The 26724-nt window shown below is 35.5% G+C and overlaps 1 protein-coding gene across 1 annotated transcript; it reads right to left on the reverse strand.

Annotated features, from left to right (window-relative positions):
* Nucleotides 1-24539: 24539 nt before the first annotated feature.
* LOC104883324 (uncharacterized) lies at nucleotides 24540-26300 on the reverse strand. The gene has a single exon (XM_010667818.2). It carries the CDS (start codon nucleotides 26298-26300, stop codon nucleotides 24540-24542), a length of 1761 nt encoding a protein of 586 aa, XP_010666120.2.
* Nucleotides 26301-26724: the final 424 nt, after the last annotated feature.

Below are 26724 nucleotides of genomic sequence, written 5' to 3' on the forward strand. Positions count from 1 at the left end.
AGAGGACGAGTGTGCTCTCGTGAGGGTTTCCTATGAGTTTAACCCACAACTCAAGTACCAATGCCAAGACAATCAATTCTCAACAAGAAATGGTGCATGCATCGAGTTAGTGCAATGAGGACTCTAGGACGGTAATGGACAATCAACTCCCTATCAAATGAGGAACCAAGCAAGTTTCCACCTCTTTCGAGGTTTCAAGAGATCGTGGGCTTTTGAGGGCCCAATCACTCTATGGCTAATCATCACTTGCTCCATCCAAAGGCAACCCTCCCCAATTTCAAGCTCCCTAACCAAGAGGCGTCTCAAAGCCATAGTCAAGGCTCAAGAAAGAAGAGATTTCCATGTAGCTCATACACTAGCACAATGCACATCAAATGAGGGCTCACGACCCCCTCCACCTATGCGACTCAACTCCCTAGGGTCAAGAGGACTTTTGGGTTGTAATGTAAGGCTCGGTTAAGGGTAGGAGATAACAATTTGGGATGTGGTGGTAAATCCTAAGCGAAGCATTGACATGGATCAAACTCTCATTCATAATAAACTCACCAAATTCCCAACTTTCACTTTGATAACTTTCCCCCCAACTTACTCAAATTTATACATTGTAACACAATTTATTTATATACGAACTACACTTTTTGGAATTTTTGAGACTTTTTCACTTCATTTTTCTTTCATTTTCACTTTTTTTTTGAACTTGAACTTCTCAAAACACTTGAGTAAGTGGGTTCCTAATGCCCAAACTTGAAGCTCATTTCGCTTCCAAACCTCCCAACTCTATACAATTAAGCTCGTATATACAAGTCCAAAGTCAAATGCTTCACTAACACTAGAGGTGAAAGCACAAAAAACCAAAGGTCAAAGGCTTGTAATGTGGTTAGAAAGGAATGGGAAGCTCGAGGGGTTCCAAAAAGGGACAAATGTAAACCAAAAATACAAAAGTGTAAAGAAAAATTAAGTAACCTAGAAAAGAAAAATAAACTACGCCAAGTGAATGCCTCCGTCCTCCCCTAGAGTAGCTCGGTCAAGATCTCGGAAAGTCGTGAGCTAAATGAGAGTGTGCATGCAAAGTGCTAGGTCCCTCATCAATGTGTTTGCATTTATGTGCTTAAGGGGCTCTAATGGACGCACTCTCCTCGCAAGGGTGAATTTCAAAAGAACTGCCTCAAGGAAGGGCTTGCCATCCTCAACTCGGCTACACCCGGCTTGGCCTAAAAGGCTCGCCACCAAAATGAGACCAATTGAGCAAGAAACTCCTAGCCAAGAATGCTACATCTCATGCTCAATTCCCCCCATCAAGGAAGTCTCAACATCCAAACTCACGTCCCTAGTCCTCTAACTCGAAACATCAATTTCAAAACAAACTCAAGATCGCCTTGGCAAGGCACAAATCACCAAATCCTCCCGTGCTCGAGGCACGGGGACAGCTAACCAACCAAACATGCAACGTAATATATATATATATATAATAGAAGTAAGCGAATCGAGCAAGTATCCAAATTCTAAAGAAAAATCATTATTAATAGTCCAAGACCATACATATTGATAAATATAATTATTATTTAGTTGCTGAATAGACAGAGTCATCAAAAAATTCATAACTATACTTAACAACGAAATACTCGAAAAAGCCCATATACGCCGAAAATTCTTTGTTGCCTTCGGAAAAAATAATAGTCCAACCCCTATTAACAAAGGAACTGGAAATGGAAGGAAGGGTATGATCCATGCATATTGACATATATATTCCATAATAAAAGAGAAAAATTTTATATTTAATTAATTTAAATTTTTTTTGTTTACGATTCAAAGAAAAAGCTCTTGCTTCTATTTTAATTTTAAAGAAGTCAATAAAAAATCAAGATAGAGAATATCTTAATATAGAATTTTTTATTTTACATTTTTTTTTTTTATCCTATATCAAATATTAATATATTAAATATTAATATGGATGTTGAGTATTTTTTTTACTATTCAAATCACGAAGTTCTAATTGGTCAAATAACCAATTTGCTAGTCAAAGTGACTACTAAACTATTGAAGCCTACGAAGTAAAAAGATAAGCTTAATTCTACTTTGATTTTCATTAAGGATAAAAATTAAACTAAAATATAAATGATAAAATAAAGACCTAATATCTAATAAAGTCAATAATGATAAAAAATCAAGTATTTTTAAATAATTCAAATTCATTTATTCTATATTTTATTCAGACTTATTAACTCATTTTATGCAAAATTTCAGAATTTTTTTTCCATTTCAACCAAAATAGAACAAAATCGGTTTTTTTTATAGAAACCACAATATTTGTTCCTTTACTTTATAATTTCTATAGCACAGAATAAAAAAATATCTCAAATCATGGATCCATTAAAAATTTTCTTGGAGCCTTTTCAATTTGAAAATCAAAATTTAGATTTAATTTCAAAAAATTATTCAAATTTATTATTGAAAATCAAATCAAAGTTTGGGTTCTTAAAGTTTTCAATGTGAGTTTTTATGTACATGGAAATTTAATACAACACATAAAAGATAAAAACAGATATAACTCGAAATTTTGATTCATTATTTAATTTTTCTTAACCTTAATGAATTTCGTAGGAATTTTTTGTTTTATTTTATGAATATTCTAATTTAATAGAAAGATAGAAAATCCATTTCTAATTTATAGTTATGCTTTTCCAGTTTCAAAAGGATAATGTCTAGAATCTATATACATAGATAATAAATAGAAAAAAAGATTGGTTTGAATAATAGATGTTATTCACATCCAACTATAACATTGAATAATCAATTTAAAATGGCAGTTCCAAAAAAACGTACTTCAATTTACAAAAAGCGTATTCGTAAAAATATTTGGAAAAAAAGGGATATTGGGCAGCGTTAAAAGCCTTTTCATTAGCAAAATCTCTTGCTACCGTGGATTCAAAAAGTTTTTTTAATAAGTAATTAAATCCTGGAATAATCAAAATTGACCTGATTAAAAACAGGTTTATGGTATAAAAATTTGAAATAATTTCCTTTTTCATTTCTAATCAAAAATAAACGATTTAAGTAGGTTTGCTTGTTTTATTAATATTAAATTGAACTATAATAAATTGGAACTTTTTCTGAGACTTTTTATTTTATGATGATATGGAGACTTAAGAACTTTTATGTCAACCCTAAAATAGTACCTTTTTGTTTAAAAAACGATTTCAAATCCATATTTTGTCATTTTTCGTTTTTAGTCTAGTTTGGAATTTATAAGATGGGGACTTTTTGTCCCCATCAACTTAGTTGTTTTGTCACAATACAAAAAAAAAAAAAAAAATTTTTTTTCTACCTACTAGAAATTTGAAACTTTACATTTTGTAAAAAAGGGCAATAGAAAAATATGAAATGAATTTTTTTTTCATTTAGTAAAGAAAATGAGCAAGAACTTTATTGAGATCTATTCTAGGATGAAAGAAACAATCTTCTAGTTAAATTAAAAGGATTTTATTTCAAAAAAATTTCACTACACGAGAGTCCGTTGACAAATTCAAAATATAAAATATAAGAAAATTGGCTTAAAATAATAAAAATAAAAAAAAAGAAACTTAAGTAGTATAGAATTATTATTCTGAATATGAATCAATAAAAAAAGAAACTTAAATAGTATATATATATATATATATATATATATATATATATATATATATATATATATATATATATATATATATATATATATATATATATATACAACTATAAGGAATATACAAAGGAGAGTTGGAAAGATCTCACCAAGCAATCTTCTAACAAGAGTTTGACCATATAACACCTCATAATCCTCGAATCCTCCTGCTATCAAACCTGCAAGAGTGAGAAAACAACCAACTCCAAAAGAAAAGAGGTGAGAAGAAAACAAAAATTAAAGTAAAAGAAAATATTTTTGGATTTTTAATTTTTCAATTTTTTTGGTTTTTTCAAAACAAAGGACAAAGGTCTTTCATGCCCCCTAACTTGAATGAAGCATTGTCCTCAATGCTTTAAACAAGTGTGAAAGGGTGGGAAGGGAGGGAAAAAGAAAGAAAAAGAGCTATGTACAAGAAAATTAGGTGTTTACTAGTAAATAACACCTCAACGATCTCAATAATTTGTCATATGCACTAGCACACGACTCAAGAAGCATCACATAAGCAAGAGTCAAAAGAGAGGTTTGCACAAAGTGCAAAAAGACTCTATGCCTACATGATGAAAAAGGCAAGAAATGAGAAGAATCAAAAGAAAATTCAAGAAAATAAGAAAAGGAAGAAAAAGAAGAATAAAAAGAAGAAGAAAAGAAAGAAACATTGTCTTTACTATACAAATTTGCTATACTTGGATCTACAAGTGAGTCATGTAATACAAAAGGGGATGAGAACTCCTCATACTCAACGGCTTCATCATCATGCAATTCAAAGACCTCATCAACCATAAGCAAGAAATTCTCTTCTCCTTCATCAAGGAAATCATTCATAAGTGATGGATTAGGTGGAGAAGAAAGGAGAGGAGTGGTAGGCTCAATAGGTGAGGGATATGCAAAAATGGGCTCGGAGGATTCACAACCCCCCTTTGAATCAACATTTCTCTCCTCTTGAACCGGATTCATCAAACAAAAGTTTGAATCGTCTTCATCATCACTCCATAATCTATTTTGAAACACACTTTTCTTCCTTGAAGAAACACACCTAGATTCATCAACTACATTTTCAATTCTCTCTTCCTTTTCCTCTCTCCTAGGCTCATCAATTTCATCTTCACACCCTTGCGTCCAACGCCTCATATCATTTCCAAGGGAGTCGCTCTTCCTCAAAAATATCCCAATGCCATCTCGCATCTCATCCATACGCTCTTGGGACCAACGTTTCATATCATTTTCACAAGAATTGCGCTTCCTCATCAATATCCCAATGCTATCAAGTATCTCACGATACTTCTTTCCTCCAATTTCATGATTCTCAAGATTATCAAATTCCGAAGCAATAAGTTTGTCATATGCCTCAATCAATTGAGGAAAACAATCTCCCAAAGTTAAATTAGGATTGCATACAATTGTGCTTTGAGAATCAATAAAGGAGGAAGAATTATCGCAAGAATCATCATTGGAGGCATGAGAATCATGGTTATGATGCTTACAATCAAGTGAAATACTCAAATTTTGCTCATGAGAATGCAAATCATCACAACTAGAATGAGGTTGTGGAAAATCATGACTTGCCATGGGAAGATCACTATTGCCATAAAGAGAGACAACATTGTAATTCATGCAAGTGCTTGATAGATATGAATCATTATAAATGGAATGCATTGAACTACAATTAGGAAAAGAAGGAAGAGGTATACCATAATTGGGTTGTCCTTGGGACGAAAACATACTCATTTCCTCCTCATATGTTTCTTGAGCAAAGATATTACAGAAATCCCAAGCCTCTTCCAAAGAAAGAGCTCGGAATCTTCCATCATGCTTAATATACACAACTATATATCGAGTGAAATGATTCAATCCCTCGAAAATCACTTCACATATCTCCCATATATTAAACCAATAGTTGCTTGGAAGTGAGTCTTGCACCCTATTGAAATACCTCCAAAATGGCTCGTTCTCAAATTGAGGAATCGAGAAACTAGCCATTCTTGAAAATGTGCCTCAATAAATTCTCACTTGCTAGAACAAAGCTTGGCAAATTGTTAGCAAATACAACTCAATAGTAAAAATAAAACAAAAAAACACAAAATATAATCCAACTTGATAGACAAAGAAACTAAGCCAAAACAACACGTTGCTTCCCTGGCAATGGCGCCAAAACTTGATTAGCTCCTAAGGGTGTCGTTAGTTCCTCTAAGCTCTAACAAGAATAATTACCCTTCTCGTCCTAACTCTACTAATAATAGTAGTATAGGTAAGTCGCGGTCGAATCCACGGAGAAGCAAGGCGTTCTAACTAGTTCTAAGCTAGCAAGTTGGGAATTTCAAATATTTTTGGGTTTTTGAGTGAGGAACAACTACAAACTAACACTACTACTAACAAACAAGCAAAGTAAGCTAGCGACGAAGACTAAAACGAGTAACAAACTAAGATAAGCGCTAGGGTCGGGGAGTGCTTGGCAATCCTTTCCCACTCTCATAAAACCCGGGTCATGAAAGGGCCTTTTGTCTCGCTCGAGGCCTATGGACCAACACCGATAGTCACTTCCGCACACTACCGACACCGCCTTCCCAATCCCGCCGCGGTGGTCGGGGTCAAGAACTCAACAAGTCATCACTCTCCTAATAGTCTCTTCCAAGCACTAATAACATAGCATAAGAAGCAATACAAGGGTGATCAAGCCTCACATCACTCATGAAAGCACCTTGAAGGTTCAACAAGCAAGCCAATTAACACAAATCAAACCCATATTTCAATCAAGTCATCAATCAAAGCCAAGCATCCCCTCTCCTAGCTTAAAAACTAGCCCAGAAGAGCAAACAATGAAGAAATAACAAAGCAAAGCATGAAATCTACAACTACCATGAAACCCATTTTTGAAATCAATTAAACACTATGATCTAACAAGAATCTACTAAAATAAATGCAATAGCTAGAAAGGAAATGAGATTAAGAATAAGATTACCAAAGAAATGAGGAATTTTTGATTGATTTCCACTAAGTATTGAAGATCTATAAGATTTCTCTATCTAATCTTTAATGGCGTTTCTCTCTCTAACTAAGAAGAAGAAGTATAATAAGTTCTAAAACCTAATTCTAATCTAAAGCCTAATTCTAATATACAATCTCTCTACAATCTGATTTTGGGGAGTAAGGCAAGTCCTATTTATACCCCTTACAAAATATGACCCAAAATGGGTATTTTCAAGCCACCGTAAAAGAGGTTCTGCGACTTCGGGAGCGTCCGCTTCAGTTTCGGAGCGTCCGCTTCAGGCAGTCGGAGCGTCCGCTCCAAGTGTTCGAGCGTCCGCTTCAAAACATTGAAAGCAATGTCGAGAGGTATGAGGCGTCCGCTCTGGGAATTGGAGCGTCCGCTTCAAGATGTTGGAGCGTCCGCTTCGAACCTCTCGACATTTCAGGCTACTGGACTGCGCACATCTTTAATGTTGTAACGCCCATAACTTTTGATCTAGTACTGTATTGGACGCGTGTGATATACTGTTGGAAAGCCCTGGAAGTCTAGTTTCCAACCCAATTGGTGTTGCATCAATCTGATTTATAGAACGAAAGTTACATCGAAAATGGTGAAGATAGGTCAAAATTAGCTTCAACTCCTTGCTCCAATTTGCCTTCCAATGGTTCCAATTTTGCTCCAAGGCTTCCTCCAAGCTTCCTAGCCTCAAAGTATGATTCCATGATATCAAGCTTAAGCTATAATGCCTGAAATCAAACAAAGGGGAGGTTCAAGTGAGGTGTTCAACATCATTCAAAGCAAATTAATACAAAAACACCCCAAAAACCAAGGAAAATCATATAAACTTTACAAATCAAGGAGAATAGCCAAGTTTCTACAATATAAGCCCAAATGACCTCAAAATGAGCATAAGACTAGCCAAAATGGGAGTGAAATGAGAAGGAAAAGTGGCCCAAAAAGACACTAATCACCTGGCATCCTTTCTGTGACAAGGACAAGGCCAACTCATTTTGTTTAATTAGGCATGTTTGATGTTTCTCCAGACTGGCTGCAGCAAATTGGCTTAAAGAACTCCTTTACTCAGGATTCAGAGTTCTGGTGTTCAGTCCTGACTGCCAGGGACCTACCCGCTGCTGAGCCTGAACGTTTTGGTCTTGAAGATTACAATCCTCAACTTGTCGCCAGACAGTTCGACCTATGTCAATCTCTAGCCATCCCAATATTGACCACAGGAAATCATAACTAGGAAGCAAGATTCCTGTTTGAGGAAGAGGACGTTTGGCAAAGCCCAACCGTGCAATTTAAGACAAGCACCTTGCCTTCTTTTAGTGCTTGCAAGTTGGTCACTGAAAGCTATACCTTATGGTGGTATCACGAAGGATTCTGGAACCACTTGGCAGACAAAATCATCAATAGCTTCACCTTCAGCGTAACATCATTCGAAGCTATGTCATCTCATTTGAGCTGCTTTCTCAGAATCTTCTATAACTACTTAATACTCATTTCCCTACTGTTGTGTTTATGCAGAAGGCAAAGGATACAAGAAGAAAGCGGTTTCTTCTTTCAATAGGAAGAGTGGTGATCAAGCGGAGATTACCATCCATGAAGGAGAATTGAATGCCCTTGAATTTAATATTCAACCAATCTCAATCGCTGATGATAAGCATTCTCACCGTATTCCTCATCTACCAATCGTCAGTCTTCGAGAAGCCTTTGAGCGTCCGACCCATGCTAGAGACAAAAAACGTGGCAACAGGCATAGAAGAATCATCACTTCCAGCCCTTCAGCCCGAACTCGGTCTGCATTAAAATCATGTGAACCAAACTCTGATGAAGATGACAGCCAGCCCATCTCAGGTAAGATATTACCAAGTCTGTCATTGACCAAGCTTTCTTTGTTGCCAGGCTGACCCTATAGTTTACTGTCTCAGCAATTTTTGCTCAGAAAAGGAAGGATTCCTAAAAGCTCTCTCCGATTGACCCCACAAAAAATCAGTAGTGATGAGGAGGAACAAGTGAAAACTACTACAGCCACCAAAGCACCGAACTCTACTCCTGACATCCAGAAAACAAACCAGGATGACCAAGCTTCCAACAGTCATTCGAAGAAAAGACAAAAAAAGCCTTTCTTCTATCCTTAATGACACCAATTCTCATTCTTCTGATACAGTGTCCTTTTTTGAACCTTAAACCTCAGAAGTTGTGCCCGCTGCAATCCTCCAGGCCTACCCTGCTACCTCCAATGTCTATTCTTCTGATACAACTCTAACTACACCTGATGAATCTAATCCAGTGACCTCCCAAGCGCTTGACACTCAACCAAAAAGGTTTAGTGCAGAGGTTCTGCTTGAACATGATGTTTTTCAAACATGTTCGGTGGAAATGGAGTCCAGTCCATCTGCAGATCAGCTTATGGATCGAACTATACCAGACTCATTAGAGGCAGACCCTCCCGTAGAAACATTTATTGTTAGGGAAGTTAGTTTGCCACCAGAGAAATGTGCAGAGACGGAAGCAATTGAGGCCTTAAGCATCATAGGATCAGACACCCGCCTCTTTGCGGAGGAAGAGACTTATGAATTGGTCCGCCACAATCCACGTAATTTTGGTTATACACTTTGTGTTTTTGAATATCAACATCATGTTTTTCTTACCTGGATCGCTTTATGCCAGACCATTCACAAATAGTGACTTCGGAGGTTCTTTATGAGGTTCTTGGTGAGTGTTCCACAGCAAAGATAGATCCTAGCCCAAGGAATCGTGCCCTTGCCATGCTCTCTTTAAAGAATTTGATAGAGACCCTTGCCAAAGATGATCCCTTCGCCTGAGGCGACTTGCTTAAACCTTACCAAAGCTTCGTTAGAACTATGCTTTCCAAGAAGGATCTTTTCCAAAAGGACCTCTCCTCCTCTCGAAAATACATTCTGAACTCTTTCAGACATGAGGCTCGTTTATGGGCTAAGACAGATTAATATGCTAAAGAACGAAAATATCTTACTGAACACCTTCGCCAACTGGTAGAGGAAAAGCGGGCCCTCCTAGCTAAAATAGCAGATATAGAACAAAGGGAATAACAAAGCCTTCAATCTCTGGAAATGTGCGAACGAGGACAGCAAGATGCCTACTAGTATGCTACACAATTACAAGAGATAGGAGAGCAAGCCGAGAAACCCCTTGATGATTTCAGCACCAAGATTGGAATAGCCGCCAAAGGTCAAATCCTCGTTAAGGCTCTGGAGGATCGTGCTAATTTCATTTTAGCTAAGAAGGCAGATAACCCCTAATCAGAAGAGAATTAAGAATGATGTATTCATTAAATTGTTTAATGATGTGACAGTATTTATTAGAACTCTAACATTTCATGTATTGTCTTTAATCACTTGGTTATTGGTGTATAAGGAACAAGCCCTATCATTTTCTGGAATCCCTTCATACTACATGGGTAGTATGATTTTGTTTTTCAGGACTTCGTTTGTTGAAGAGTAACACATACAGAAATAAGAAACTAACTTGGTCTAGTAGACAACAAAACAAATTATCAGACTTCCATTACTTAGAGAAAATCTAGATAAGCATATTGTCCATCTACATACAATCGAGCAAGCTAGTCTTAATTCCATGTGATTCTATAGATGGCATTAAGGTTTGCCCCCAAGAGATGCCCCCTGGAAATCTACATAAATGGAAAAAACCCTGAACGCCAAATCGTTCACTGTATGAGGTTCATCAGATGTGTTTTGTATTTCACCATCTTCAGCGGTCTCTTCAATGCATCTGATTGCGCTTTCTAAAACTTTCACTCTAGGTGTCGGTTGACTTTCAAGCTTGAGAGCAATCCCCTCGTCATTAGGCAAGGTCTTCATAAATATCCTAGGAAATTCTCAGTTAGTGTCAATCAAATAAGCATAAACATCAGCACGGACTACCTCATATTCATTACCATTCCAAAGTATTACTTTCTAATGCAAAGTAGAAGAAATAGCACAAGTCTGGTGAAGCCATTCACTTCCAATAATCGCATTACAATTACCCTCCCCTTTTACTATAAAGAAAGCTGACCAAGTCTTAGAAGTACCTACTTAGATGTGCATACATGCCAACCCTTCGGTATTCTTAGACTTACCATTGAATGCAGTTATGCTAATCCTGACGCTAGATAAATCCATCCTTTCCTTGCCCAATTTCTTAAAAACTGACCAAGGCATAAGATTTATAGTAGCGCCAGTATCAATTAGCACTTTACCCAATCTAGTGCCATCTATGTTAACTGTTACATAAAGGGGCTTACTATGTGAGTTGTCCACATTAAAATCTTTGATTAAGTGTTCTACAACTAACTGTTCTTGCTCCTTGGTAACAGTCTTCACGGATGACGCCAATCCAGATCCTTTATCCAACTTATTCGACTCAGCTGAAATAGTAGAGGTCTTACTTGCAGCTTCGGCTAGGTCAACTTCATCGGCCCAAGAAGTATCCTTCTGCACGGTCCCACATGCTTTGAACGCTAGGGGGAAAGTAACTGCACAACAAGCACCAGATTCACCATCTCCTTCTGAACAATTTGCCAGAAAATCAAGATCTGACTTGGACACCTCCAAATCCAAACTTTCTGAACCATAGTCTACTAACTCCACATCGGACACCTGTTGAGTCATCAGCGCATCCTGTGTAAAGCTTTCTGTCCCATGATTCTCCAATTCTTCTTCGGTAGGATCCTCCATTAGTTCTCTAACCAAAGGATGATTCTGAATATTGACAAACGACAAATCCTTGGATGATCCCTGAATTGTCTCTCTTTGAAGCACTCTAGCAATCAAATGAGGCTCCGACAGTAGATTTCCCTCATAAAGTCCATCTTCTTGTTTTCCACCCGAATGAGCTTGGGTCTCTGGGACATCTTCTTTCAACTTCTCTCTCCGACTCTCACTCAAATGAGGCTGGGCTGTAGGAATCCCTTCCTGCAACTTCTCTGTCTAAATGGGAGTCAAATGAGGCTAGGCATCAAGAAAATCTCCTTTTGACCTCTCTATCCGAATAGGTCCCTTGGAAGACTTATCTTTATGAGTTCCTTTTGCTGAATTCTCTCTCCAATTGTTGTCATCCTTCAAATGAGGCTCCTCAACAGCGACGACTTCAAGCATTCCCTTTTGCCAAAGCCTCCTCATCCACATGAACTGCATTTACTTGTAGCTGGCTGGCGGCTGCTTCTCTGATTAGCCTAGCCTTCTTGCTGACTCTCCTGGTGACTTTAGCCAGAGCTAGATCATCTTTTTGTTCCTTGTCTTCGTTTAGGTTGTTATCCCCTTGCATATTTTCCTTCTCCCGGACACTTTGGTCTAAGCTTGGCTTCTTCTCAATCTTACTAGGTAATTGGACTACTTTGGGTTTGCCCAACCTAGTCAAGACTGAAACAGTAAGAGACATTCGAGGAAGGATGACTGGTCCCCTCCTTAATCCTCCTCCAAACTGAGGCTTCTGGTGTCTGGGCACCCAACCTGGGTTATTAGGGATAACTTCATTCCTTACTAACTCATAATGGAGCATGTCAACACACGATGGGCACATAGAAAAGCGCAACTTCTTCAGGCCTTCCACTGCTTTGTATGTAGAGGGAATTTCTGAACAGCCTCCACATATGTTTGAGCCTTCTGACCAACATTTTCATTATGATTGACATTGCAAATGACATCACCATACTGCACCTCATCGCTATCAGCCTTCTTTCCACTGGGCTGAAATTTGGCAAGATCCAGAGCCTGGTATTCTTGTTTCGAAGTTTTCAACCCATCAGTCCTCATCTTTTTATTGATGAATCCTTTGAAAGCCTTACATCGATGAGTTGGGTCTGCTGCACTGAAATGTCACCTGCACATGTTAAGGTTGTCATAATCCTGCTCTTGACATTCCGGAGCAATTAGGACTCCTTCCTTCATAACACGTTCATATAATTTCACAACAATAGCTACGTCAGAGAGTTCCTGCATGTCAATATGAGAAACAACATTAGTATCAATACCAACCATATTGCAATCTATCTCATATTGTTCTAATACTGAAAGAAAAACAGAATCAATTTCACACGTATTTGCACACTTCTCAGGAAAATTTATATTTCCTTTGTCAATTTCATCTTGTATTCTATTCCTGAAAATCACACAATCGTTAGTTTTATGTGTGAAGGCATCATGCCATTTACAGTAAACTTTTCCTTTTATTTGTTAGTTCTCTATGCCTACCCACTAGTTTAATCTTCTTGAACTTCAAAAGCCAATCAAAGATTTTGTCACATTTCTTAATATCAAACGTGTACTCCCTTCTCTGATCAGATTTAAAGTCCTTTTGCGAAGACTTTTTGCAAACTAACTAGGGAAATTTAAATGGTGGGCCCTGGACAATTTCTGCCATCGCCACATCCATTTGATCATCATCCTGATCCTGGCTCTCTTCTATGCAATTGGCATAGTTAACGTTGTACTTATGTTTTCTTTTTGACTCTTCAGCCAAACATCTCTCATACGCCACCACAGCGCTAGCCAGAGCCACAAAATCAGGAAAATGTTGTCCTTCAAATTTCTTCCTAAAAGGAAAAGACAACCCTTTCTGGACTATAGAAACGAATTCAGATTCGGGCAAGTTGTGATGACATCTGATTTTGGCTCTCTTAAATCTAGCGATGTAATCTTCCACAGGTTCTCCCTTATCCCGCGTAATCTTGGCTAAATCTCCTATCGAGACTCCAGCTTCCACTCTAGCAAAATGGCGAAGAAACTGCCCTTGCAGGTCTTGCCAAGCTTGAATCGAGTTGGCTGGAAGATGGGTAAACCAAGAAAACACAGTCCCCGTAAGAGAACTAGAGAACAGCCTAAGCTTTAGATAGTCATTATCTGTTGCTTCCCTACATTGGCAGTTAAACCTAACCAAATGTTCTTCAGCAGATACTGACCCATCACCAGAAAATAAGGGAGAAAACTCAGGAACTTTGAATCCTCGAGGAAAAGGATACATCCTAACAATCCACTCAGGATAAGGATTACAGGTCCCCCTCCTGGGAAAACCAGCATTATTCCCCATGGCCCTTTGAATCATCTCCTCCACTTGTCTAAGGAGAGGTTCATGATGAACATGACCCATGTGGAAGTTATGATCTTGACCATTCGGATAACGATTATCCTGGTAAAAGGCGGGATGTGGGGTTTCCCCGAAAGGATTCTGGTTATGTCCAACTCCAGGATGAAAACCTCCAGTATTACTAGAGTTTTGTGTTCCCATCGCCTGAGGTCCCCCATAGGCATTACCTTGTGCATTCGACCCTTTCCCCCAGCGATTATCCTGAGGAGGATGCATTTGGTATGAGTAAGCCTGATGAGGATAACCCTGATTCCTAGTATGTGGAACGTACGTGGGTTGTGGTGGTTCCTGAGTAGCAGGAAATGTGCTTTGAGGAACGGATCCATTAGTTGTAGTTTGAAAACCGCCGCTAGTGGGGAATGCTCCTCCAGTTGCATAACTGTTTACCCCTGAATCGAAGGTTTTTCCAATGGGTGGAACGGTTCCCATTGACGTAGTCAAAGGGATGATATGAGGAACCAAAGGAACAAAAGAAGGTCCAGGATCAACACGACTATAGCCTAACTCATACTGACCCTAGACCTGCTTCTCTCCTCTGATTCTTGTTCCCTTAATTGGCATCTTGGAGAGGGATACTCCTTGATACGATCTGAAAGGTCGGAGGGACGTTAGTTCCCATCATAACGTTTGTGCTAGGATAACCCAAGGGTGGTTCTTCCCTAGGATTTTTTATAGTTATTCCTGAACCTCTGGTGGTTAACAAACTCATCAACCGTTCATTCAGTTGATTATGTTTCTCCACTTAAGGATCCAACCGAGTAACTACCTTAGTAGCAATCGTCTTAGATAACGCCACGTTAGTAGCATTCAATGTATCGTTGATTTCTAATATAATCCTATCCACCTGTCTGGCAACTGCCCGCTGTGAGTGAGCACCAAAGTTTTGCAACTCGGCGGATAGCACCCTAGCAGTTTCATGTACCATACCCCGGTGGAGGTTGTTGAACTGTTCCCGACGGTTTTACTTCAAATCTTCCAAAAGACTTGTAACAATATCCACATACATCGTGTATATTGAATTGAGTAAGTCTTTAGCTGAGGATAATTGATCTTCCCCCCTGTTTAGGTGCAATTCGTCCAGTCTTTGCGTTTGAGACTCGATTTGCTCAGAAGGAGCAGCCTAATGATCCATAATTGGATGAACTATGCTACGCTAGACTAATCTAGGCTACGCTAAGCTAAACTAACTTGGCTACTAAGCCAAGTGTGGCTAAAGGAACTAAATGCGAAGAAAAGTGATGTGTTGTTGTTGTGTTGTTGTTGTTTTCCGCTTTGCCACTGCCTCTATTTATAGACCTCCAAAGGTGAGATCGTGGGTGGAAGTTACTTCATCTGTTGGTTTCTTGTCGCTTCTTTTCATATTTTAAACACTCGTAAATTCCCTACAAGTCTCGTTGTCGCTTCATTCTTCGTGGGTCCACTTTTGGGCTATCTCATGATGGGCCGTTCATGCTACAATTCCCTTCTACCGCTGCCGTCACGTCGCCAGACTGAAACTCTATCAAGAACGTCATATATCGCTAGTTCATCCTTTTTGCCTTATTCATCGCTAGTTACTAGTCATTGGTCAAACTTCTTGATTAAGTCAACAAAGTCAAACTATATATTTTTGATCCGTAACAAGCATATATAACAATCTCTTGATCATTGAGGCTAATATTAGTCAGCACAAGCATAAAGAAAAGAAATGGTAAATTAAACAACTGCACAATATACTCTCCCCATGTATAATATTCTCCAGAAGAGATATATGTGTTTCAGTGAATATGATCCTCCCTTTGAACTGAATTATATTACAAATTGATATACTAATTTGGTCAAGAATTTTGATGATGCCCCTACATATGAGATATTTTACCAACTTAGGGGGAGAATTGGAGTAAGTTGACAAAATTAATTAAACAGATGATCCCTATATTTATAATGGTAATTTGAAATTATTTCGAGCCAACTTTTGTCCATATCAAGATATGTTGCACATGTGTGATTTGATTTGTATACCATTGTGACCAATCTAGAATCATAGAGAGATACATTTTGATCATATCATGTGTATACATTGAGATAAAATCTTGCCAATTGTGAATTACAACACTTGAAGTGTAGATTGTTTGATCAGTTCCAATAAAAATATATGACACTTGGCAAGATAGTGCAGTTGACGTTTTAAATGTGAAATAATTACAATGTGTTAATATCATGGTGTATGAAATCTTCCGGAAGTGGAATAGATATCTGAATTACCTATAATAGATGGCCTATGATATGAGAAATGTTATAATGGTACCAATGAGAAATGTTTTTAGATATCATTATGAAATAGATTGCTTAATGTACTTTGAAGAAGTTTATAATGTCGGCATATGATGGACCGATAAATATTATGCATATGCAAAAGGAGTGGACTTGCGAATAAGGGATCTGAAATAAGTGTCCGCTTTTCACGTCGGCATATTGATGATAATCAAAGTTTATCATCAACCGAAAATCCAACAAACTTTAAATGATGATAATCATAATCAAACTTTTTCATGAATCAAAAGTCCATTGGAAAACAATTTAAAAATCCATACTATACAATATCATATCTTACGAATCATTTTTGAGTCTTATATTTATTTGAGTCATTACATCTTTAGGAAGTCATTAGATGCATCTTTCTTTATGCATATTTTGTTCCATTACACCATTTATATATGTCATAAATTCCATATCTCATTTATATGCATTAGTTGTGTGGTATATGTGAATGTTAGTGGTATGATGAGTTTATAATTATGATGATGTTTTACAAGAAAATTTATATTCCGTTGGGCTTATAATTGCGATGAAATATGATGACAATCTTTTAGCATGTTATAAATCATGCTTGAAAAGTTCCTAAAGAACTGATATGCGATTTATTCAAAGATCTAGCCCTTTTCACTTCATATATTGAATATCGCAATGATGGGCATTATACTCCTGAAGAGTATTGAAGACTAAACTATTGACATCTCAACCAGAAGTTTGAGTACACAGTGATGATATTTTGCTCGTAGTCCAGAAGAACCATGAGTGATGCATGTGATTATTTATTTTATATAAGATTAAACAATGACATTGATGATATTATGAGTTGCCATAAATTATAATCAATATTTGATCGTCAAAGCTATTCTATATGTCCTCTAGGAGAAGGCATAAGTTTAATGTTCAAGGCAACTTGAAACAAAATATTATTAAGATAATCGCATGCACTATATTTTATGAATATGGTGAAATGAAAAGAAGACAACTTACATGTTCACACCAAGCTTTGAAGACTCAAGTCTCATATGGGAGGATCAGCCATGAAAGGATATTATTCTACAACAAGTGTGAAGCCGCCTAGTATAACACTTAAAAGTGTCTCCCCAAATTGAATAGCCGATGATGAAAAGTGCGACATTTCGAAATAGATTTGATTCCGAAAGTTGTGACACAATCCATAAATCAAACCCATTTGCACCAATTCCATATGCATGAGTTGAATTAAAGTTGAGATTGAAATCATACACCGAGGGCCCAATAATAGGCGGAAAATATTTATTTTAATTATTTTGTATTTTAGGCCATTTTTCTTAGCAAAAATGATTTTTTAGGATTATTTCTAAAGATCATTTCTAATTTTTCATTCTCATCTTATTCCTTTCATTTTTGTAAGTTCGCCAGTATTTTAAAATAATTTTTCTGATTTTTCTATGATTTTTACAAGTTTGCGAAATAATTTTCAAAATAAATAAAATTCAGAAATTCTAAGAGAAATCCAGAAAATTTGGGAATGATCCGGAATATTCTAGAAGGTTAAAAAACTTGATCTCCAAGGAAGCTAAAATCAGATATAGGATATTCTCGAACCATAGGATAGATCTAGAAAATATAGATGCAAAATTCCCAAAGATATATAGGTGAAAGATAGATAGGATTGGAAGATAGATATTTACTCTTGTTTTGGGCTATATATCCCTCCCCAAAAAGCCTATAAATACATGCTCTCGGTACTTATTCGATCATCAACTACAATCAAAAAAATACCTTCAAGCTCTCAAAAATCTCTCTCACACAAATCACTCACAAAATCCAAGGTTCTCGAGTTCGTCGCAACTTTCAGAGTCGTCTCTTTGCGAATCAAGGTACAAAATTATGAGGCTATTCAATCTTAATTACTCTCTTTATTTTCTTCTTCTTCTTTTTTCTTCTTTTTAATCTTGATTAATATAATACTTTGAGTTTTATTTCAAATTAATAAAAGAGGTAGAAATCCACTTAATCCTAGATTCATGTAAATATGTAGGGTTTAATTAAATCGCCTTTAGTTTTCAATTTTCCTTTGTTCTTATTATTATAATTATTATTTCTTTAATTTTCCTTTGCTTCTAGTTTTGTATATATTTTTGCTCTTGATTCTTGTATATATTTCTACTCTCAATCATTGTATATATTATTCTTGATTTTTATACTCTTATAATTGCTTAAACAAGACCGGAATTTGCTTGAATCACATTAAAGTCAAGTTAATTATGGACGAACGGATCTTAGGCACCATATTAATTTGATTAATCCAAAGAGGTCACAATATTTAGGATAGGTAGTAATTCATGTATTAATAGCAACCTACTTTTTTTAGTAATATTAGGTTAGTGCGCTTTATAAGATCAAATCAATAGGCTCTTTGAATTCAATGATTATGATTTATGGAACTACAATGAGACCGAGTAGAGACTGCTACATGCGGGCGGATTGGGTCAAAGATCTGGTCTGTACCATGTCCCCGAACCCACGATCTGGTTACTGGACCTAACAGTGGGGCCATTAATTTGGCACTAACCTTTCGGACGTTCGTGATTAACCTGTATAGGCACAGTGGCGATTCCCTCAATTCGACAACACACCCCAACGCATTCACATGCGGATTCCATGGCTCAATTCCATGACACTGAGACTGAGGTCAGCCCCCTAAGGCGGGGCGAAGCCTTACACTTAGCAACATTGGATTCATTACTTTGGAAGATCTCAAGTTATGCACTAATCAGGGGGAGAAAATACGCGCTGCACTCTTTTTCCCTTAACCATGGTTTTGTCGCACATTGGTTTTTCCTGGTAAGATTTTTAACGAGGCAGCATTCGAAAGAGTATTACGAAGGTGTTGTACTCTTTTTCCTTCACTAGATTTTTTGTCCCATAGGGTTTTCTTATTAAGGTTTTAATGAGGCACACTATTCGACAATGGACATTCAAGGGGGAGTGTTATGTAATATTAAAATATAATATATGTGAATGTCCATTATATCCTTTAGTAATGTACTGTAATATTCTATATTGTATTAGAGTTAATTGTTCTCCAAGAAACCCTATATAGAATGAATAATTTTTTTTAAATAGAAAATATAGATATTATTTTTTGTAAGAAGAAATAATTTTTTATTTATTCTAGTTTTTATTTAGGTAAGTTTTTTTTTTTGTTTTTTTTATTTTTTTTTCTATTTATCTAGTAATTCTGAATCGTCAATTTCATTGACCACAAACATACATAAATTTGTACTCCGCATGCTAGCAAAATTATAAAATTTTCAAAATCCATTATTAATCATTCCCTGATGTTTGTGAGATAATGATTCAAAATTGTAAATTTCTTTCCAAGCAAATTTCAACAATCGACGGTAAAAAATAGTATAACAAAATAAATAAAAGTTATAATATTCTGAAGTATAAATGATTAATAAAAAGAATCAAAGTGTAAGTGTGAAGAATTATAAATAACAAACCTAAACTTTATCAAATTAATTGAATTCAATTATTTGATTGTTTGTATAGAAAAGTATTTTTTTTGGGTGCTAAGAGAGCCACAAGTGCAGCGATGAGAATCGATCCCAGGATCTCTAGAAGTGGGAGGCAAGCTTTTACCACTTCAGCTATCTCTCACTCTCTTTTGTAATGAAAAGTTAATATGGTTATAAAAGCATCAACATTATCCGCTTGAATGTTCTCTATTGTGACAATAAACTTTCACTTCCTCTAATCTTCATGTGACAGATTTGCAATTAGAAGAAATTTGATATTAAAAGAAATTTAATATTGGAAAAACCTAACAACGAAATTATTGAATGGACAAATTCAATTTTGATGAATGGATACAATTGTGATCTATATATATATACATATCATTATATTTTTAAATTATAAGATATATTTTTTACGTTAGATATTTTTTTACGTTAGATATTTTTGTTTTAGATAAGACTTTTTTTCATAATAAGATATATATTTTTTTTACTATTTCTTAAAATATTTTTTTCAGTTTTTTAATTTTTAATTCTATCCTTATCTTGAGGGCAAAAATGTCCACACCAAATTTATCGACCACATCTGGGTGTTTGCTTTAAAATATAACATATAGATAATAACAATAATAATAACATAGATAATGTTATTATTTCGGACGATACAATACATTATCTGATTATCTATGTTATATTATAAAGCAAACACCCAAATTTGGTCGATAACTTTTGTGTGGAACTTTTTGCCCTTTATAAAAATATTTTATTTTTTTAAAAGGGAAAAAATATATTTTTATGTGTCTAATTAGCTGTGAAAAAAATATTATTAAAACACATCTTATCTAAATAAATAAAGGTAAAATGATATGTGTTTTATCATTAAATAAAGATATAATGATATGTATCTTATCTAAATAAAAAATATTTTTTATCTAAATAAATAAATATCTTTTCACTATAAACAATCAAGTATCCGAATTAAAATAAAATACGGATTTACTTAAAAAATAAAACAAAAAAAAATAGAAAATTAAAATTTAACAAAAAAAAGCCTTATCAAACAAAATAAAAAAAAAATACTATAAAAAATAATAATTATTCTACAAGACTGTGCATGCATTAGCAAGCATTTCTTATCTTGTTATCATAATCTAAATACTAATAAAAAAGAAAACGACTAATGTTATCAATACTTACGTGGCTGCCCTTATTAAAAAAAAAATCCCGCCAAAAGTATTGGTGACAACATAAACAAAATTTATACATTAAATTATACACCCTCCGTTTTTTTTAGTTGTTACAGTTTCCATTTTGGGATGTTTCCAAATAGTTGTTCCAAACCAATCTAAAAATAACTTTTTTACCTTTTACCTACTTTATTTACTCTAACCTTAATGAATTATTCCTTTCTAAAGTCTAACTTTCATTACTTTACCCAATCTATTCACCCAAAATTACTTTTTCCAAAAAAAATCATCCACACATTTATTCTTTTACCTAACTTACTCAACTTTTTTACCCAACCTACTCAACATTTTATCTAATTCAATCAACCCTTAAACACCGTGACATTTCCATATGGAACATTTAAAAAAACGGAGGGAGTATATGAAATAATTAATCTAAATATAAAAGTCTAAATCTATGTAACGTATCCTATAAAACTATATATCTGAATAATTAAAACTTTAAATTAGATTTTCTAAATATATCATATCACACCATATTAAATAAACTACTGTAATTCCTTCGATTTACTTTACTACTCCCTCCATTCCATGAAGATTATGCAATTGTGTTTTTTTTAACTATTTACAAGTGAAGATGATCTTGTAATTAACTATTAGTGTATAAGAATAAATATTGTCATGTTTAGTCTTGTTTGATCCGTGCTAATGAGTAAATTCTTAATATTTCATTGTTACAATTTATACAAATGTGTATCTAGAATTATAAACGATATAAAACATACATTGGGAAGCGTATGAATAGTAAATTGTGAGATCTTCACGGAACAGAGGGATTAACAACTTTAGAGAAGGGCTCGAAGTCCTAGAGAAAATTTGTAAATTGTGTTTATGGAGTAAACATTACCATATCGTCCCCTTTTTTTTGACGCGCATATCGCTCTTACTAAGTGAAGACGCATATACAAAATTTAAATTTATATAATTACACCCTTATGAAGTAAAGAAGTACTCCGTACTTGATACTACATGAAATTAAAAATACAAAACCATAGGATATTAATAATTATATCGTACTCCCTTCGTAACGAAAACTTTCTACATTTTCCTTTTTTCGGTGTAACAAAAAGTTTTTCATTACGAAAGGAGTATATCACTATCATTTTAAAATTATTTGACATATTATTATACAGCATACTAATTATTTTTATTTAACACGGTACACACTAGCAATGTCCGCGATTAAGTCTAGTCGCACTAATAATGGAGATGAATTCAGCTGAGACAAAATATCAATTATTATTTAAACATCATATATCGCTACTACAGCAATAATTTTGCTACAATTCTTGATTTTTCCCTCCACTTTCCTAGAAAGCATAAGTTTGTGCTCCGTTCATCAGGCCTTCTCACTGAAAGTAGACATCCATCATCAAACTCAAAGGTTGACTTGGTTTCAGCCGACTTCGTATCTGTAACAATAATTTCAGATACAATATCAGTTTAGTACACCCAACAATACAGTCAGACAGACATGATACTCCCTCCATCAAAAATTGATTACAACAGACTTAAGCAAGCTAATAATAGAATGACATTCTGTACTAGTCAACCTGGTTGCCAACTTGCCATAATACAATAACCAAAATTCAATAAGTAACCACAATCATTAATTCATTACTCTTGTGCCTCACATGAAGCTCTTGAAAAGTGTGTTCTCAGTGCCCTGCACTCAGCCCATATATTCATTAAGTCATTTGTGCAATCTGTTTCTTCTCTGACTTGGTTCAAAACCTCCATTAGAAGCTTCTACTTCATTACAACCTTCTCTAACCCAGCTACCATCCCACTAAATAAGGTTCAAACAGGAAAAGAAAACCAAATATACATAACAAGAGAAGCTAGGAAATTAGGTCTTTGTCGTCGTCGCATACACATCAGGAAACAGAACCTATACAACTACAGAACAAATAAGCACATCTGCTGCTAGCAACAACCACCCCAATGTTTCCCGTCATTTAAAAAAAAGGAAAAAATAAAACTAATGACTGAACAGTAACATGCAGCATTGCAGCTGCAGAATTGATTCTAAAAACAGCAATAAGAATTTCAAAACATCATAGCAATAAGAAAAATACTTCTGTAAGCTTAGTTTAATCAGCAACGGTTTCTTTGCTCTCTTTCTGTCTTGAGTGAAATCTAGAATGCAATTGGCTTTGTACAAATTAGGCATTCAATACGAGACCTAAATTAAATATATGCAGTAGTATACTTCTCATGCTATTACTTGAGAAATTTCCCACTTTTCCTCAGGTAGTAACAACTATTGGTTATGATTCTCTAATCTCATTAATTTCAAGGTACTCTTCATTTCTTTCTTCAGTTTTTGCTATCCTTCGATGGCTGCTACAGTGACCACTACCACATGTAACCTTCAAAGGTCGACAAAATTATTATGGTCAGTCTCATGGTGCATTTTCCAGCTCCCATCAATCTAATGATCAAGGTTATAGGCAACTAAAATAAACACTCCCGACAATTTCAAAAGCATCTTTGAGCAGTAGCGCCAATTTAACCTCACATTGTAGAAGATCAGAATCTGCTGTCAACCATATGTGTAAATATCAGGTTATTTTAACTTGTGGTTTTATCTTTAAAAAAAAAAAAAAACTAAAAAATCACAAAACCAGTTAAATGTTTGTTTAAAGAACCATTACAGATACAATCCCCAAATCGAGCAGCCGAAAACATTCAATGACTACATATTTCGTGTAAAATGTATCCATAAGACCATGAGTGAAAAACCCAAAAAAAAAAAAAAAAAACAACGGAAAAGTAACATACTCCCCCCATAACGAAATAAATTCAACAATTGCCTTGTATGGGTGTAACAAAAAAATTGCAACAATTATTTTGATAAGTGGTCCCAATTGCTTAACTCTCTAATACAAAAATAATTGAAAAAAGTGGTCCCAATTACTCACCAATTTTTTTGTCTTTTTCTACCAATTTCTTTCCTTCCTCTTTTTTTTTTTTTAGACCACCTCACTAATTCTATTCCTAATCTACCATTAGCTTATTTAGCAAATTAAAACAAAAAGGTACACTTGTTGAATTTATTACGTTACGGAGGGAGTACTTAAATGATACTCATACAAGCCAAAGTCCAAATAATCTATCATGGAGATCGTTTCAGCTCTATTCAACATAGAAAGCAAAAGGAATTCAGTACAGAGTAGCAAAAGAGGGAAAATACATTGTAATTAGCCGATATAGGGTTGCAACCCATAAATTCAAGAAGCAAGGGATACATGACGTTAAGTAATGGATATGGCTGTAATATTGTATTCTGCATGGGATATTTCAGGCAATAAGCTAATATTTCAGGTAATATTATCTTCTCATTGCAGAAGATAATTTTTCAGGCATATTTAAGAAAGGGCAAAAATAATTAATCTTATAGACCCACCATTTTAATTTAATTTTGATACTGAATCTCCAATAAGCTCCAAAAACTAACATGAACCTCCAAATGGATTAATTTAAGGGCAAACTGTTGCAATATGGATCCCAGACAATATGGCACCAATTAAGGAAAGCCAAAAAGAAATAAATCTACTACTTTGTACAAATAATATAATAGCTTTTGTTGGATAGCCTAATTTTAAGAAAGAGTTACAAAGATGCTTGGAAAAGTTCATATGAATTCTCATTGCTGAAAAAGTTTATATGCATTCATATAAGAACCACCTAGCTTCTTTAATAAGGAGATTGAAGGCATACCTTTCCACTTGTCATCATATATCATCGGGCATGAATGCAATTCTTTTGGTGAAGTAGTCATTTAAGATTTTGAAAATCTCTACTCGTAGATCACCATTGAGTGGAAAAGTTACAGCCTCAGAAGAAGATAGCAGACGATGAGCACATAACGAACAGATCTTGCCGTCTTCTCCAAATGCAAAAATAGACGAAAATTTGAATTTAAACAGCTTCAAGAAGAATTTTTCAGCCACATAATTTGAGTAGGCCTTCTCATCATCAGGGGAAATCACCCATTTTGGAAATTGATATCCGGGAACAATATGGTATGCATCCTGCTGTGTTACGTGAAGATAAACACATACCACTTCAAAATTATGTTTACTCTGCCCCAAGGACTGCAAGGAGTTGTACCAGGAAACAAATTCATCAAGAACAGTAGGAGGACCGGTCAAATACGCATCAAAGTAAACAAGTACATTCTTGCCCATAAGCACTGACTTATTCTTGCACACAATGTTGCCAGATTCAGGATCTACCTTATAAAGATGATTTATAGGCTCAAAGAGAGACTCTAAGGTGATTTGGTTGAGCTGCTCCATAACATGCTCAACAACAAACTTTTTAGTAAAGGGAAACATAGATTGACCAAACAAGTGCATGACTTCTAAGCCATGAGGATCTCCATCAAGTTTGGGTTCAAAAACAATAAGTTGGTCACTTCTGACACGACCGGCATACATAGTCCTGAGCCGAGGGTACGTGGAGCTGTCATAAGGCACAACCCACCAAGAGAGTCCATGTTGTGCAACAAGATTGCTAAAAACCTTGAGAAACTGCTTTGGATTATGGTAATCACAAGTAGGTACATATGCAGTGATAATCTCAAACTCCACACCCTTTTTCCTCAAATCAACCACATTCTCATAGAGGAGGGCTAAGTGATTCCCAATGCTATAGGTGTACAAAAACACAATTTTAGACTGAAATTCTGAAATACACTTGTGCTCCTCCTCCAAAGGGTCAGTTCCTGGAAGCATCCTGAAGACTTTATGAGAGGGTTCAACACCTAAAAGATCCTCAAGGGAAGAGAGTTTCAGATGCCTGCACTGTTGCCAAAGGCTTGCAACATCTATGTTTGTAAAGGGAAAAGCCGATGATCCAACAACTGATGTATATGAGGCACTATCGTTAAACAGAACTTTGCAGTCGGGATCAATGACAAGAACTTGATTGTTCTTAAGATCAAATTGGTAGTCTCGGAGATCAATTACAATGCAGGATCTATGAAAAGGTTTGAGAAATTTGACTAATGAGGCATAATTTTCAAAGCCATGACATCTTTTTCTTAGCAAAATTATTAACTCGAATCCACCTTTTCTTTGAGTGTACAACTCAACAGATTTGATAGCTAACTCCCAAGCAGGGGAAGTCCAGCAATCAGGCAATGATAAAGTACAAGCCATCACATATTTCTCATCAAATCTTTTAAAAGAAACTTGCTGACCATCTATACGCTTTAGAGGTTTGCTGCTTCCTTTCAAGTGAAAAAGAAGGTTCAAATCCAACTCAACTGGTTGATCTTTTGCCATTTTTGAATCAGCAGTCGAAAGTGCATGTAGTACATGATATGTATCCTCTCCAATTTTAGCAAGTTTGCATTTTGTCTCAAATGAATTTAAGAACAACTTGTCCGATAGCACAGATTCACACAAAGTCCTATCGATAGGTGTCGCAGGAAAGAGGTATTTTTTCACCAGTGTTTCTGCATCTATAATACCTTTCAATGTTTCCATATCTACAAAATAAATACATAAAGTCATTGCTCATAATTCTTAGATAATCAGAATTCACAACTACAATCAATTAATCAATACGTAAAATAATAAACTCAATTCTTAGAAAATTAACAATAAATAATTAACAATCGAGTGAGTGTGAGGGATAGCTCAAGTGGTCAAAGCTTCCCTCCTGGTTCCAGAGATCTGGGATCGATTCTCATCCCCGCCCTTGTGGCTCTCTTAACACCAAAAAAAATAAAAAAAATAAATAACAATCGAGTCATTGTTATTTGTAAAGAGTTCTATGTGGCACCATGTTGGAAAAGATAAGAGGTGACTCTTGGCAGATAGGAAAAACTCCCTTTGGTTTTCATAGTGTTGATTACACCATGTATAAACTTTTGGAAAGACAAAGCACACCTACAAACTTCGGATATGA

This window comes from Beta vulgaris, chromosome 9 (genome assembly GCF_026745355.1).
Source record: "Beta vulgaris subsp. vulgaris cultivar EL10 chromosome 9, EL10.2, whole genome shotgun sequence".
NCBI classification, from domain to species: domain Eukaryota; kingdom Viridiplantae; phylum Streptophyta; class Magnoliopsida; order Caryophyllales; family Amaranthaceae; genus Beta; species Beta vulgaris.